We start from the raw sequence: 14,512 nt of genomic DNA on the forward strand, positions 1-14,512 counted from the left end.
CAGGGTGACCCTTAAAGCAACTCTGCAGAATACTGGACTTGCCCACAGAAACAGAAACTCTGAATTTTGACCAATACCCATCTACTTTGGTTTCTGAAAATCTACTTGACAAATATAAGGTGTATCTTTGGGGAACCTTCCAGTATCTGCAATACATTTTTAGTTATAAAGAAACTGGTATATCAAATGAAGCTCTCCCTCCAGTTTTCTTAATAAACCTATTCATGCATTACCAATACTCCTTACAGCAGCAGAGAACATTGAAAGAACACCAAAGCCAGGAGACACAAATAAAGAAATAATGGAGAGTCATTTAACACAGAAAATTTAATGAGTTGTTTATGACACAAGGCCATTAGATGGGATATGAGTATAGTATAATACACAGTGAAACTAACAATTAAATGTGGAAGTGAAAATGTTGGGATATGCCTAAGATAAGCAACTAAATACCAAAATGTATAACAACTATTTTACTGATTTATTAATCCCATTTACTTCACTTTATAAAATTCCTTTTTTAAACATCAATCTAAAGTTGCCACAAGAGTACCAAAGATCTTTTAAATGTACTTCACACCAGTAATATTTTGTCTTACGCACAGAAACATTAGAGAGAAGATAATTTGCATAAAAATTAAAGAGGTACCAGTCCTGTCTTCATCTCCTGCTCTTCATTAGCTGGCCTTCTCTATCTGTTGAAGTATTTGTGTTGCTGGCCACTATATATGTGAAGAGAAAAAGAATTTAATATTAACTGGAATTCTCAGATGCTCGAGGAAGAATTAAGTGCATTTACACAATAGTACAGGAACATGTTTTGAAAATGTTCTTTTTTTTGTGGCCATCTGTGTGCAGCCAGAACAAGCAGCTGGCAGTTGTTCCGTGGTCATAAAGAATGGGTAACCACAGTATAAATGTCACCAAAGAAAAAAACATCTCACTGAGCTTGTTTTAATCTTCAGCTCAGTCATTTCTAGACCTAACACTACAATTGATTATTCATGTTTAATTTAAATGGTGAGAAAACACAGGAAACAAAAAAATGTCAGTGTACAGTACTAATTTGGATTACTACCCACTTATGTTGTAGACTGGTATTTCAGATTATCCTCACCCTCCTCTTGCAGAAAACATTCTTCTCACCCTGGTTACACATTTCAAGGTGCTATATTTATACTATTTACCCTTTACCACACCCTGCCAAATCTGGCCAGTATGCACAGTGGATGTGTCTGGGTGAAGAATACAGTACACAAAGTTCTTCAGTGTCATTGGTTCTGGATCATAGGGCATTTTTTAGCTTCCTGTCACATTACAGTTCAAGTATTGGCATATTACACAATTTCCATGTAGAAGGCTTTTATGTGTGTTAAAATTACTCTCTTCCAGTGCACCGTTTCTTGTGGAGGGGGCATTCGGCAAAGAACTGTGGAGTGCATGAACACAGAAACTAATGAAACTGAAAATGACAGTATGTGTGTGGATAAACCCAAGCCCACAGAATATCAGAAATGCAGTCTGCAAGAGTGCAGGAAAAGTACAGGTATGTTACCACACCTGCATCAGACATTTTCCAAACAGTTCTCCATTTGTGCTGAAATTCTGAAAAAACTGGGAGCTGACCCAATTTACAGCTCGTTTTGATTACCAGGGGCTCAGTAATTACAAGTCAGCTTAACCTGCTACTGCTCAGCCACACTGTTGGCAGGATCATGTTATCCTGTTCTCCAGCCCTTCTGGCCTTGTGTTCTCATGCTGGGGAATGCAGTTCTCTGAGCATGCGTCCCTCATTCATAATGCCACAACTGAATGAATAGGTCTGTTTGTATTGACTTGTTTTAAGTAACTCACAGGCTGCTCAGAGGGCTTGGAGGGACATGCTGTGAGTCTAAACAGATGTCATTTCTTAGAATAGATAGCCCTATGGGAACTGCAGATTCTGAACTGGGAGTGCAAGGAAGCAAAGTGAGACACTGTAATCAAAATCTTGAGTGGCAATGAACCCAGATACAGTCTTGGCACTATAAATTCAGTCCCCAAAATGAAGAAGTGGAGAGAAGTCCTTTTGTTACTCAGGGTATCTCTCTCCCTCAAAAGCCCAGGAGCCCTGTAGATGATTAATAGTCCAGAAGAGAAGTGGCAGGGAGAGGAGGAAGCTTACAGAAAGGTAACTTTAGCCTCTCTAGTGCATTATCCAGTAGGTACCCTCAGCTAAGAGCAGCAACAGCTCAGAGTACTTCTGGAAAAGCCTTCAAAAGCCTTTTGGAGAATATTTTTACCCTTTAGGAAGTCAGCAGTAAGGGTCCAATCTGGCAGTGAGACAAGAGGTTGACTCCTGAGGGCAGTACATATCTGTCATACGTTTGAGAGTGATTCATCACTCCTGCTGCTGCTCAAAGATCTTCAGCACATGTTTTGCCCGAGGGTTGAATGGGACTGCTTACCTCCTGTCCCTCTCATGTTGAGAAAGAAAGACTTAGATAAATACTGCCTACACAGACTAGTAATATTATTTCTGTGAATAAAAGCTCAAGGGGTCAGTAAAAGGAAGAAATGCCCTAGTGGGTAGACCAGTGATCCATGAAGCCCAACACTGTGTCTCCAGGAGTGTCATTAGAAGATGCTACTTTGGAAGAATATAGGAGTTTAGTCCTTTCCTGTGATTAATTTCCATGGCATTCCTCCAGCATTCCCAACTGACATATTAGGACTATTAAAGGCATCCTTTTTGGTGCCTTTAGATTTATGGAACTTTCTCCATGAATATGTTGCATCCCTTTTTGACCCTGCCATGCTGTCTGCTTTCACCCTCTCCTGTGGCAGCAAGTTCCAGAGGTTCACAGCCTGCTGTGAAAAGGAGTGCTTTTATCTGTTTTAAACTACCTTTACACTAGTTTTACTGAGTTTCCTTAGTTCTAATGTGAGGGGATTTGCTGAACAGCCTTGCATTTGACTAATCCACCATCTTCCTACTTTTGCAAACCTTGACTCTCCCCCTAGCCATCTATTTTCACAACTAAGGACCTCCATTTTGTAATTTCTAAATAAATTTGACACATCTCTGTTCATTAACGCGACAACAGGTGTATCAGCACCATAATTCCTACAGTACCAATCCCTGGCTTATTCTTGTGCTTCAGAAGCTGAAGTGTGGTCAAACTGAACGTGTAGTTGCACATGTCATGTCTACGATCTTCTGCATGGCTCTGCAGCACACTGGCAGCCCATTCTGCTTGTCTTAAATGCACTGTTACAAGAAGCAAAAGCGCCAGATTCACAAATCATTGTTGCTGGACTTTCTTTGGCAGTTCTTTAAAGCAGAAACATTGAAGTGGAAAACATTGATCAGCTACGTCTGCTGCAAAAGTAAAGCCTCGCTGAACTGTAGCAAAAGAGGGCTGTATTTTCCAAGACAGAAGGTTGTGTGAAGTTTAATAGAACCTCTTCACTTAGAAGTCCTAAAATTTCAGGGTAAACAAGGTGACCTGTAATACAAGGGAAGAGAAAGCCATCATAAGCAAAAGCCGTAACAGGCACATGACTGGCATAAAGCAGATTAAAATTCTAGAAATATAGATCATGTGTCTGCAAAATATAGCTAATTCTTCTCATCTTCTCCATCATAGGGCCACCCTGCAGCAAAGACCAACTCTCAGTTCAGTTCTGCCAGAGGCTGAAAGGCATTGGCAAGTGCTTGTTGCCATCCATACAGACTCAGTGCTGCTTCACGTGTAATCAGCCTCGAATTCATAACAAAGCAAGATATGGGGATCAGCGAGGCCTCAGACTACAGAATTACACTAAATCAAGGAGGAAATCACCTCAAAATCAAGAAAACAACCAAGCTGCTCAGCACTAGTTGGTTTTTATCTAATTGGTTTGAGTAGGGTTTCTGTTTACAGGTTTTATGTTTCTTCTTCTTAACCATCCAACATAAATGGAAATCTCTGATCAAAACGGGGAAAACACATTGCTTAGGGTTATTGGTCCCAATTTACTGCTACAGGTTTTTTTCTGTAATAGTCCAAATTCCGTAACATAATTTGCAGTGTACCAGCAGCTAGTACTTCTAGGCATGCATAGAGGCTAGAAACAAGCTTGCAAGAATATTGGGGGGTTTTTTGTTTGTTTGTTTTAAATGAATGTTTAACTCATTCTTTCTTCCACTTCTCTTTCAAAACCCACTTGAAACAGCAGCACTGCTTGTTTGAGTGCTGAGTGAAGGTGGCTGATGGGGCAGTAGGCACAAACAGGCACTGTGGGCCAGATCTGTTTATGCTCACTCACTTCTCTGTATTTAGGAATCAAGGTGAAGTGGCAGTGTTTCTCGAAATTGTTTGCACATTTCATGTGTTTAAGAGCAGAGTTTTTTTTCTAATAACTGATTATGATATGCAGGCCAAATTGAAACATGGGGTTTTTCAAAAGAAAAATGTTCCTTTAGTACTTGACTGAACCTCTAAAGGATACCTCAACCATAACCTGTCCTGGCCAGTTATCTTCTGCTACATGTGTCTTGCCGTAGCCTGAAAGCCCCACCAAATATGGGATGTTAAGTTCCAAATACACTTTAAACTACATTTCTTGGTACCATGAAAAGCAAAGGTGGTTGGATCTACAACCTTAATAGACAGTCATTTGCACCAATATTCAGAGCTATGATTTAATCAAATATCTCCTAGTGGAGTGATTAAAATTAAAAATTAAAACCACATTCACAATAGTACTTTATCACCTCACTCATAGTAAACTTTTCCCTATTGCAAATCCTTCATCATAGTGAGGGTGAGGCCACATGGGACAGGAGCCTGAGAGCCAGTGTCTATGTAGCTCTGGGCCTCAGGCATTGGGAACGCACCAGCCAAATAGTGTATCTGTTTTGCTATTGAAAATGGCAGAACAAACTTTTGGGAGACCAGACTGGACCCTTTGAGGCAAAACTGGGCATTTTCAAAAGAGCTAGACAGAACCTGACATTTGGATTCCTTTAAAATTCAGACAGATTTGGACACCTTGGTTCTTCTTGCTCTTCTGAAAATCTCAGATTTACTCCCTAGCTACCTGACAACTTGAAATTGTAATACAGGAAAATGTCACATTTATGCAGTGCAAAGTGAGGCACATGGCCATGAATCCAGGTGTCACTATGGTTACAGAGCTGTGACTACCAGTAGTCATACTTTTAGACAAACATTTAGGAATGTTAATAGAAATATTTAGCCACAAATCTGATTGATTGTCCTTTTTCATAGATTTGTGACCTTTGGCTAAGGGCTTACTTCTTCTCTTGAAGTCTCTGGGACTTCAGGATATGCAGCATGGTAAGGTTAGATTTATTAACCTTTGTGATGGCAATATAACCCCAATTATAGGTGCTGATAAAACTTAAAATCCACTGTTAAAAATATGGTGCTAATATAACTGTTGTGGGGATGACTTACAATGGTGCATGTGCACGTGTGACACAGTATGCGTGCACATACCCTTAAAATAATACATGTCTATGGTGTTGCTGGCCAATACCAGACATAATGCTTTTTAAGTTTCACAGTGTGCTTATGTCCTTCTGAGGTCGTGAGTGGCTGCTGACCCTTTCAGCAATGGAAATGCTGACAGTTCTTATTCAACTGGGCACAGTAATACTGAATTATGTGAAGAAGCAGAGGTGTTCCATCTGATTCAGGAAGTATTCAGGCAGGGCTTGTCATCAGGCTGCATTGTGTAGAGTGGACCCTGTACTGCTACATCCAGTGCAGGTCTCTGATGGCCAGACAAGCCAGACTGGTGTTCCTGGAAGCATCTTCTAGGATTTGGGAAGGACAAAGTTAGATTAGCTTTAGAGTCAGACTGTTCTATGCTCATATATCATAATATGCATAATATCATAATATGCATATTTTATCCACAGAGGTCAGCAGAAGTGGCCATCAGGTATATGGGCTAATGACAAAGAAGATGACTGATAGTGCAGGTGGAAACGTGCCTGGGAGGGTTGTCCATTCCAGTGCTCCTTTAGCTAGTGTAGAGTAAAACCATTTCTGGCTTCATTGTTGGGTTGTTTTGGGTTTGGTTTTGGGTTTGTTTTTTTTTTTGGGGGGGTTCATTTCTTTTGAAACGGATAAAAGTGAATAAATAATTTATGGACATTAATCAAAATAATCTTTCTACCCAGGGAAGCATAGTCATCACTGTTGCTCAACTTAAAATTTTAGGGAAAAGACTGTGACAAGAACATAAACTGTTTTAATAAAGCAGTATTTTGCTCTATTTTACATAGGATCTTACATCACACTCATCAGCCTAATAATCTCCTCTATGCTAACAATATGTGCAGTCATCTTTCCCATCCATTTAGCCAGATTCCTTTCTTATGACATAACTATTTTAAGTAAATGTGAATTTATGATCCTAACCCAGATGGTCACTATTCTCAAAACTGAACAGAGTATTAAGTGCAAAGGTGTAATATCATTATATTACCATATTATCCTGAGACACATCAGCTTCAGCAGATGGCTCAGGAAAACATGGCACATTCACTGCTTGTTCTAACATTTCAATGTTTAAAAAGCAAATTATGATGACATACTTGTTTCAAGCTTCAATAAATGGCATTGCTTATGTCTGATGTCTCTGGTATTTTATGTTTCCAGTTCAAAAAGATTCATAAGGCAGAATTCCAAGGAAAAAAAAAAAAAAAGGTTAGGAAGTATCTTTTCTACTTCAGGGAATCATCATCATTGGGGTATTTTGATGCTTGTTATTCCAACAAAAAAGATAGTGAAAGGGGTGAGGGGAAAAGTGGCAGAATAAGGTATAGTGCTATGAAAAAAACCACATTAATAGGCTTAGGTGTTTCCTATGAAATAGGTGAACAGGTGACATTTTAGCACTCATAGTCCAAGCAGAGGTGGCTTAGCTCCTTGGCAGCAGCTGTGTGCATTCCTGTTGTGTCTACCTGGTCAATTGCTGAGGTGAGTAGCTCGAGAGAGGACGCCTTCAACACCGGCTGGGAGGGGGGAAGCTCAGCGTCCAGGAGCCTCAACTCAGAGCGCCGAGAGCCACCGAGGGAGCCTCAAGTCCTCGACAGGACCTGCCCAGGAGCCGGCAGCTCCGCTGACGCGGGCAGGGGCTCACAGGAGCCAGGAGGGGCGGCACCAGCCCTGGCTGGGTAAAAACCTGCCCCAGGGAGCGCGGGCGAACAGGAGCGCGGGTTCGAGGCAGTTGGCACGGGCAGGCGAGCGGGACGGTGAGCACTCGCCGTGTGAGCAGGGCCCGGTCTGGGAGCTCTGCTCTGGCTGCCCCGGCGGTGCCAGCGTAGGCACTCAGAGCCGATGAAAGGGGAGGCTGCAGCGCAGACCTCGGGGTGTAGAGAGTGCCTGCACTGCTCTGGGGAGGGAAAGGTGCACAATGGGCAGGGCTGCGCTCGGTGCTCCCTGGTGGAGGTCCTCCTGCAGCAGGGGCTGAGCTGCGGAAAGCTGTCAATAAGCTGAAAGATGTCAGGGAAGCTGAGGGGAAGCAGGAATGCTTGCTTCTGGCGAGACTGTGCAGGGGCCTCAAGCGTCCACTGTAGCTCATGGAGGAAAGAAGGCGGCTGTTAACCCGGGAAGCTGGGAAATGGTGACAAAAAAACCCACCCACCAACCAACCAAAAACACAACAAAAAAAGGAGGAACAGGACAATTAAAAGCAAGGGGCTTCCTCTTAAATCTGTTGTCCCCACCGAGAACCGCTTTGCTGCCCTGCAGGGGGCTGATGAGGAAACGCACTCGCACCATGAACTACCGGGTGGTGCACTGCTAAAGCAGATCTCTACTGGTGCTGCCAGGAAAAAGAGGTGGGTAGTAGTAGTAGGGGACTCTACTTTGAAAAGCAGAGGAACAGAAGCACTGATCTGTCGGCCTGACCCAGTCTCAAGGGAGGTGTGTTGCCTACCAGGGGCATGGATTACGGATGTTGCAGAGAGGCTGCCTGCCGTGGTAAGTCCTGCTTCTAGTGATCCATGTGGGTGCTAGTGATATAGATAGCAGTAGCCTGGAGAACATTAAGATGGACTACAGAGCCCTGGGAGAGGTGGTTAAGGGCTTTGCAGCTCAGACAGTCTTTTTGTCAATTCTCCAGGATACAGGGGAGGACCTTAAAAAGGCTAGGAGGATTGGCCAGGTTAATAAATGGTTAAAAGGTGGTGTCAGAGTCAGGGGTTTGGGTGTCTTGAACACGGGACCCAAGTCTGTAGGCCAGGTCTACTGGGGGCTGGTGGAACTGGTGGTTTGGTAGGAGACTTGCCAGACTGATCAGGAGGCTTTAAACCAGATATGTTGGGGGAGGGGGGCATCATTCCATCCCAACACACCCACTCAGTTGCCAGCACCTATAATAAATGCTAGGACCAATGTAGAGATATTCCAGCTGCTCCAGCCAATGAGCCGGCTTCATTTGGAGCTGGGCTCAGATGCCTGTATACAAATGCCCGTAGCATGGGGATCAAACAAGAGGAATTAGAGATGTGTGCACATCTATGGGGATATGATATAACAGGCATCACAGAAACATGGTGGGATGGCTCCTATGACTGGAGCGTTGGAATGGAAGGTTACAGACTCCTTAGAAAAGACAGGCCAGGCAGGCAGGGAGGGGGAGTTGGTATTTCTGTTAGGGATAAGCTGGAGAGTATGGAACTCTGTCTGGGGAGAGGTGAGCAGTTAACAGAGAGTTTGTGGGTCAGGGTTAAAGGGAGAACAGCTACAGGGGACATTATTGTGGGGATCTGTTACAGACCGCCTGATCAAGAGGACTCTGTGGATGAAGGACTCCATAGACAGATAGGAAAAGCCTCATCCTCGCATGCCCTTGTCCTCATGGGGGACTTCAACCACTGATATCTGTTTGAAGGACGTTACAGCCCAGCACAAGTAATCCAGGAGGTTCCTCAATTGTTTGAGAAGACAACTTCCTTCTGCAAGTAACAGAGGAGCCAGCAAGGAGAGGTGCCATGCTTGACCTCATGCTCACCAACAGTGAAGGGCTGGTTGGAAATGTGACACTCCAGGGCAGCCTTGGTTGTAGCCATCATGAGATGGTCGAGTTCAAGATCCTCAGGACAGTGAGAAGAGTGTGCAGCAAGCTCACTGCCCTGGACTTCAAGAGAGCAGACTTTGGCCTCTTCAGGAACCTGTTTAGTAAGCTTCCATGGGATATAGCCCTAGAGGGCAGGGGGGCCCAAGACTCTTGGTTGATATTCAGGGGTCACCTACTACAATCTCAGGAATGTTGCATCCTTACTAAGCAGGTTAGTAAGGCCCTAAGGTTACTAAGGCCCTCCCAGAGGAAGGCCATGAGAATGATCAGGGGACTGGAGCACCTCCCATGTGAAGGTAGCCTGAGAAAGTTGGGGCTGTTCAGCCTGGAGAAGAGAAGGCTGCGTGGAGACCTCAGAGCAGCCTTCCAGTATGTGAAGGGGGCCTACAAGGATGCTGGGGAGGGACTCTTCATTAGGGACTGTAGTGACAAGACAAGGGATAAGGGGTTAAAACTTAAACAGGGGAAGTTTAGATTGGATCTAAGGAAGAAATGTGAGAGTGGTGAGGCACTGGAATGGGTTGCCCAGGGAAGTTGTGAATTCTCCATCTGTGGCGGTGTTCAAGGCCAGGTTGGACAGAGCCTTGGGAGACATGGTTTGGCGTGAGGTGTCCCTGCCCATGGCAGGGGCTCAGAACTAGATGATCCTAAGGTCCTTTCCAACCCTAACTATTCTGTGATTCTACCATGGGATGTATTTGTTTTCCTGAAGATTTCTCTACAATATGATCATGCCCACTCAAACACATACCACACCACCTGCTGCTGCACAATCTTCTCAGTACTCAAGTGTTGCAAGTACCAGTGATGGTGATGCCCAGAAACTTAGTCACACTGATCCTGCTCCTTGACATGCCACAGAGGAGCACAGGGATTGCAGTTGGGCATATATGCTTGCGTACAAAGCACCATTAGTTGCACTCAGTTACCAAACTCCATCCATGAGTTCAGCTTTGTAGCACCCTATGGAACTTCGAGGAAGTTGCCCCGTCTTATTTCACAAGGTAAGTGTGGATCTCTAGCCCACAGGGGCAGCATCCTGCACAGGTGCTCTAAGGGAGAGGTATGAATTGAGCTGAGGAATGAGTTGAAGCTCCCTCCATTTTGCAAAGGCTCGTTAGGCATTCACTGGATAACCTGTTACACAACACACAGCACAGTTTCTGCTGTCTGCTGCACTGTGTGGCTGCACTTCTTTGGCCTGGCCAAGCAGGTAGCACTCATCAAAGTCACTGCCTTGTGGCTGCCTAGCATCAGCTCAAAATTAAATCAGCGTGCAGGAGAAACACTGTGCTTGTGACTATAGTGATTCCCTCCATTATGAGTAGAAATAGTATCCCTGCAGGTGGTAGATTATGGGAGCTTACACAAAGATACTGCTTATTTCTGTGATTGATTGATCCCAGCCTCTTAATTTTTATTAATGAACAAATGCAGGTATCTCCAGCACACCCACAGGAACAAAACCTGGGAATTCTTAGCCAAGGAGTGGAAGTCTGTCCTACAGATGTGATAGTGGCTACAGTAAGAACCAGAAGGATGTGCAATAAATACAGCACCTTCAGAATGGCTAACCATCTTCTGTAAACTGAAGTGCCTGGATTTAGGAAGGAATCTCTGGTAAACACATAAAAAGCAGAAGTCATTAAATATCTGGGCTGTTGTCAGATGGCTGCTTTAAAGACACAATCAAAACAAAAAAATTATCAAAGGTCTTAAAAGCATCTTCTAATTCACTGTTACTATTGTAAGTCATCAGGTGTCACTTTTACTAGATTAAGATCTGGAATGAAGGAAAATAGTTTATTGGAGGGACCCAGTGAGAAGATGGTCCTTGGCAACCATCTGTTCTTTGCACGATTCAGTGTTTCCATGGCTTTGGCAGGGGACTGAGACATGATGTATGCTTTCTGCTTATACTGACTGTGGAGAACAGTACTTTCAGGACTCGTGAAAGCTAATGAATCAGAGGCCTGCCCCAAAGCCTGGTCGTCAGGCTGCAGTCTCAGTTCCCTCCAAATCTGAAAGGAGCCCAGCTTCCTAATTAATAGGCCAAGTGCCCAAGGCACAAAGCAAAAGACACAATGTAAGAGTCAGTTCTTACTGTGCCATAGAGGCAGGATAGAAACCCTGAATTCCTCACTTAACATGAAGTTTCAATGAATGAAATAAGGGATGAACCTTGGATTTTAAACCTTTGAAGGTTGTCTTGGATTCAATAAACACTACCCTAGCAGAAAGGGAATGTGACCTATGTGTAGAGGCTGGGGAAGCTGGAAGCAAGAAAAGACTGCTTGTGGGGTCAAGCCAGTTCCTTGCAAATGAGAAGGGGAGTCTCAGGCAGGTAAAGGTCACTGTACCTGTGAGTGTCTGAATGCAGCACAGGGCTTTACTGCAGGTGTAATCCTTGGGATGTAAACAGTCGCCCAATGCTACCCTCTCAGAGCACCACATCTGTGGTCCTGTTTGCTGGATTGCCTGGCCAAAGGGTACTGTTGTTTACTCTAGTGCTAGAGTTACAGGAAATTCCCACTGGGAACACTGACATGCTGGAGAGATGGCAATCGTGGTATTAATGGGAAACTGCCATAAGTGTGAGGGAAGCTGATTAATGAACTAGCAGAGGGAATGCTTTATTGCAAACCCATGAGGGCACTCTGTGAACAGGAGCAGAATGGATTTTCAAGCTCTCCACATGCTTATTTACACAGATGGGAGGCATGGAGAGGCTATGTTTTCTCTCTGTTCTCCTACATCTGTTATCTGTTTTATACAATAGCTGAACTAATGAAGCTTCAGATTAAATTACCTCTTAACCACTTTGTTTGCTTGGAAGTATATTATTGGTTGTTTGGCTCTGGAAGTTAAAATATATGGTTTGGGTTGGAAGGTAGCTTAAAGCTCATCCAGTTCCAACCACCTGCCATGGGCTACCTCTGGACTCACTCCAACAGCTCCACATCCCTTTTGTGTTGGGGACCCAAGAACTGTACACAATACTCCAAGACAGGTCTCATGAGAGCAGAGTAGAGGGGCAGGATCACCTCCATCAACTTGCTGCTTATGCTTCTTTTGATGCAGCCCCACACATTGTTTCTGGGCTGCCAGTGCACGTTGCTGGGTCATGTTGAGCTTCTCGCCATCCAACATCCCCAAGTCCTTCTCCTCAGGCCTGCTCTCAATCAAGTCTCCACCCAGCCTGTATTTGTGCTTGGTGTTGCCCCAATCCTTGTGCAGGATCTTGCACCTGGTGTTGTTGAACTTCACGCAGTTTTCACCGTCCCACGTCTTAAGCCTCTCAAAGTCCCTCTGGATGGAATGTTGTATTGTCATGTTATTATATATGGGAGCCTGAGGTAGACTCATAACAAATATTGCTGGCTTATAAAATTACTGTCCTTTGCTGCAACGCCCGCTTTCTGAAAGCCAATTGAATGCTGCTTTTCTCCACAGCAGAGCTGCAAATACTGGAAATACTGCATCCACGCTAAGGGGAGGCCATGAGCATCCTCAGGCTCCAGCATGAAGCAGGAATTTGCTCACAGCAAATGTCCCTCCTGTTAGCAAGTACTCCCTGAATGTGACTTGGAAGCTGACACTTCCCTGTTTTTCCCAGGTCACTTCATTTCTGTGTCTTCCAAGTGTATGTTTCAGCAAGGAAGCAGATGTTGCAGCAGCTAGACCCTGCTGGACTAACTGGGAGCAGAAATAGGTCTTGGTAATTACTGTAGTTACATATTCAGCTAACTTGATTTTGCCTGAAGACTCCTGCTGCCTCCCACTGTCCTTTAGCAAGGAACACGGTCTGACTGACATGGGTACCCTTGTTTATATGGGGACCTTGCTGGGAGCAGGCAGCACTTGTATAAATCCTATGCAAGGACTTTTGATCTGCTCTGTTGCTTCTTCACCACTTCAACACCCACTCGGCTCAGATGCAGTCGGTTTGACCTGCATTCACCTTCCAAATGGGAAGTGTGTCTTTCATGCCATGTGTGACTCACAGTATCCAAAGAGTAGTTAGATGGGGAACACAAAAACATCTCTGCCTAGCTCAGCAAATCCTTTGAGCAGCCCATGTCTCTGGGTCCACTGTGTGCTGTTGTTACAAGCATGTGAGGAGGTAAAGTGTCCACTAATACAAAGGAAGCTTTGTCCAGAGAGCTTTTATCCTGCTCCTGTGCCTGCAACGGCCGTGATTCTTACTGGGTCTGAAACTGCAGAGAGGTAATCAAGACTGGAGTGGAAAATTTACATCCGCTATAGCCAGTCACCCTTGTCCTAGGTGCAGAATGGGTTTGTGTAAATATAAAGTTCTTATTAATACGCAATGATGATAAAGTATGGTAGAATGTTTAGTTTGTGAAAAGTGGAGTACTGAAGCGCTTGAAACCTTCTGCACATTAAGTCAGGTTCCGTGAGAAATTATGAATGACGTCAAACCTGGTAATTTTGATATTTTGCAATGAAATGTTCCTGTGGGGAATGTAGGTGAGTGCTGTTCACAGGACAGAAACTGTATTGGGTGGTTTGTCCATAAGCTGCCATTTGCTTGGAGGTTGCATTTGGATCAGATACCTATTTGCAGCTTGGTGTGGATGCCTCAAGTACAGGTTTGTGCAGGATGCCGGAGTGGTCCCTTTCCAGTCTTTTGACAAAGGTTTCCACTGTACAGTGGTAATTAAGGTAGCACAGACAGTTTAATGTGATATTGAGGGCTGTGTCAGCTGAGAACACTGTGCGCACAAGGAAACAGCTCAGTTTCATCTTGGCCTTAAATGATCTTTTCTTGGTTTTTAATAAATCATCAGTCAGCTGAGGAAGAAACAGTTACTCAGAAAAGCTGTTTATTTTCTGGTGTCTGGACACACCGTGCTGGTTTTATACAGGAAATCCACTAAGCACAAAGCTGAAAGTTGTTGGTTTCACTGAGTGTGTTTTACTAGCTGATGGCCAAGGAAGTTGATGCTGAATTGGCCAAGTGAGCAATTACCAAAAGTCCCCAAACAGATTTATAGGGTTTGTCTGACTGACTCCCATTGTTTCTGCACATACAGGGATGTCATGTGCTTGACCCTGAAGCCCTTTTATAGGGGAAACAATAAGTATCTGAGGAAAGAACATTGCATATCCTCTGCAATAGCCCGTGCCATCTCTCTCAGATGGGAGTTGCCTGCTTGGAGGAAAATATGCCGTATATGGAGTGCAAAATCCGCTGTAGATTAGAGCTACATGGGCAATGGGGTTTTTTTATCCTCTTTCATCATATTTATTTATTGTTTCCCTTTACATTTAGTGGATCACTGTAAATACTTAGCCCTAGATTAGTGAGCCAAGGGTGCTAGTAATAGGACTGTTGCATCCTTAACAGTACTTGTTCTGTTCAAAGGAAAAGTATGTTCTTAATTTGACTTATGAGGAGTTTGTGTCC

At 44.1% G+C, this 14,512-nt stretch overlaps 2 protein-coding genes across 2 annotated transcripts in view; one reads left to right on the top strand and one right to left on the bottom strand.

Moving 5' to 3' along the window:
- ADAMTS12 (ADAM metallopeptidase with thrombospondin type 1 motif 12) overlaps nt 1-5,863 on the top strand; it is a 158,092-nt gene extending 152,229 nt beyond the window's left edge. The window contains exons 23-24 of the mRNA XM_061354725.1: nt 1,393-1,546; nt 3,630-5,863. Of these exons, the coding sequence (XP_061210709.1) occupies nt 1,393-1,546; nt 3,630-3,862 (387 nt within the window). The 3' untranslated portion in view covers nt 3,863-5,863. The remainder of the gene's footprint in view (nt 1-1,392; nt 1,547-3,629) is intronic.
- Nucleotides 1-14,512, bottom strand: part of TARS1 (threonyl-tRNA synthetase 1) — a 112,398-nt gene that overhangs the window by 68,016 nt on the left and 29,870 nt on the right. The window lies entirely within an intron of this gene.

Source organism: Neopsephotus bourkii, unplaced genomic scaffold (assembly GCF_033783945.1).
Source record: "Neopsephotus bourkii isolate Nb327-2 ecotype Australia unplaced genomic scaffold, CSIRO-AGI_Nbou_v1 NB_744, whole genome shotgun sequence".
Lineage (NCBI taxonomy): Eukaryota > Metazoa > Chordata > Aves > Psittaciformes > Psittacidae > Neopsephotus > Neopsephotus bourkii.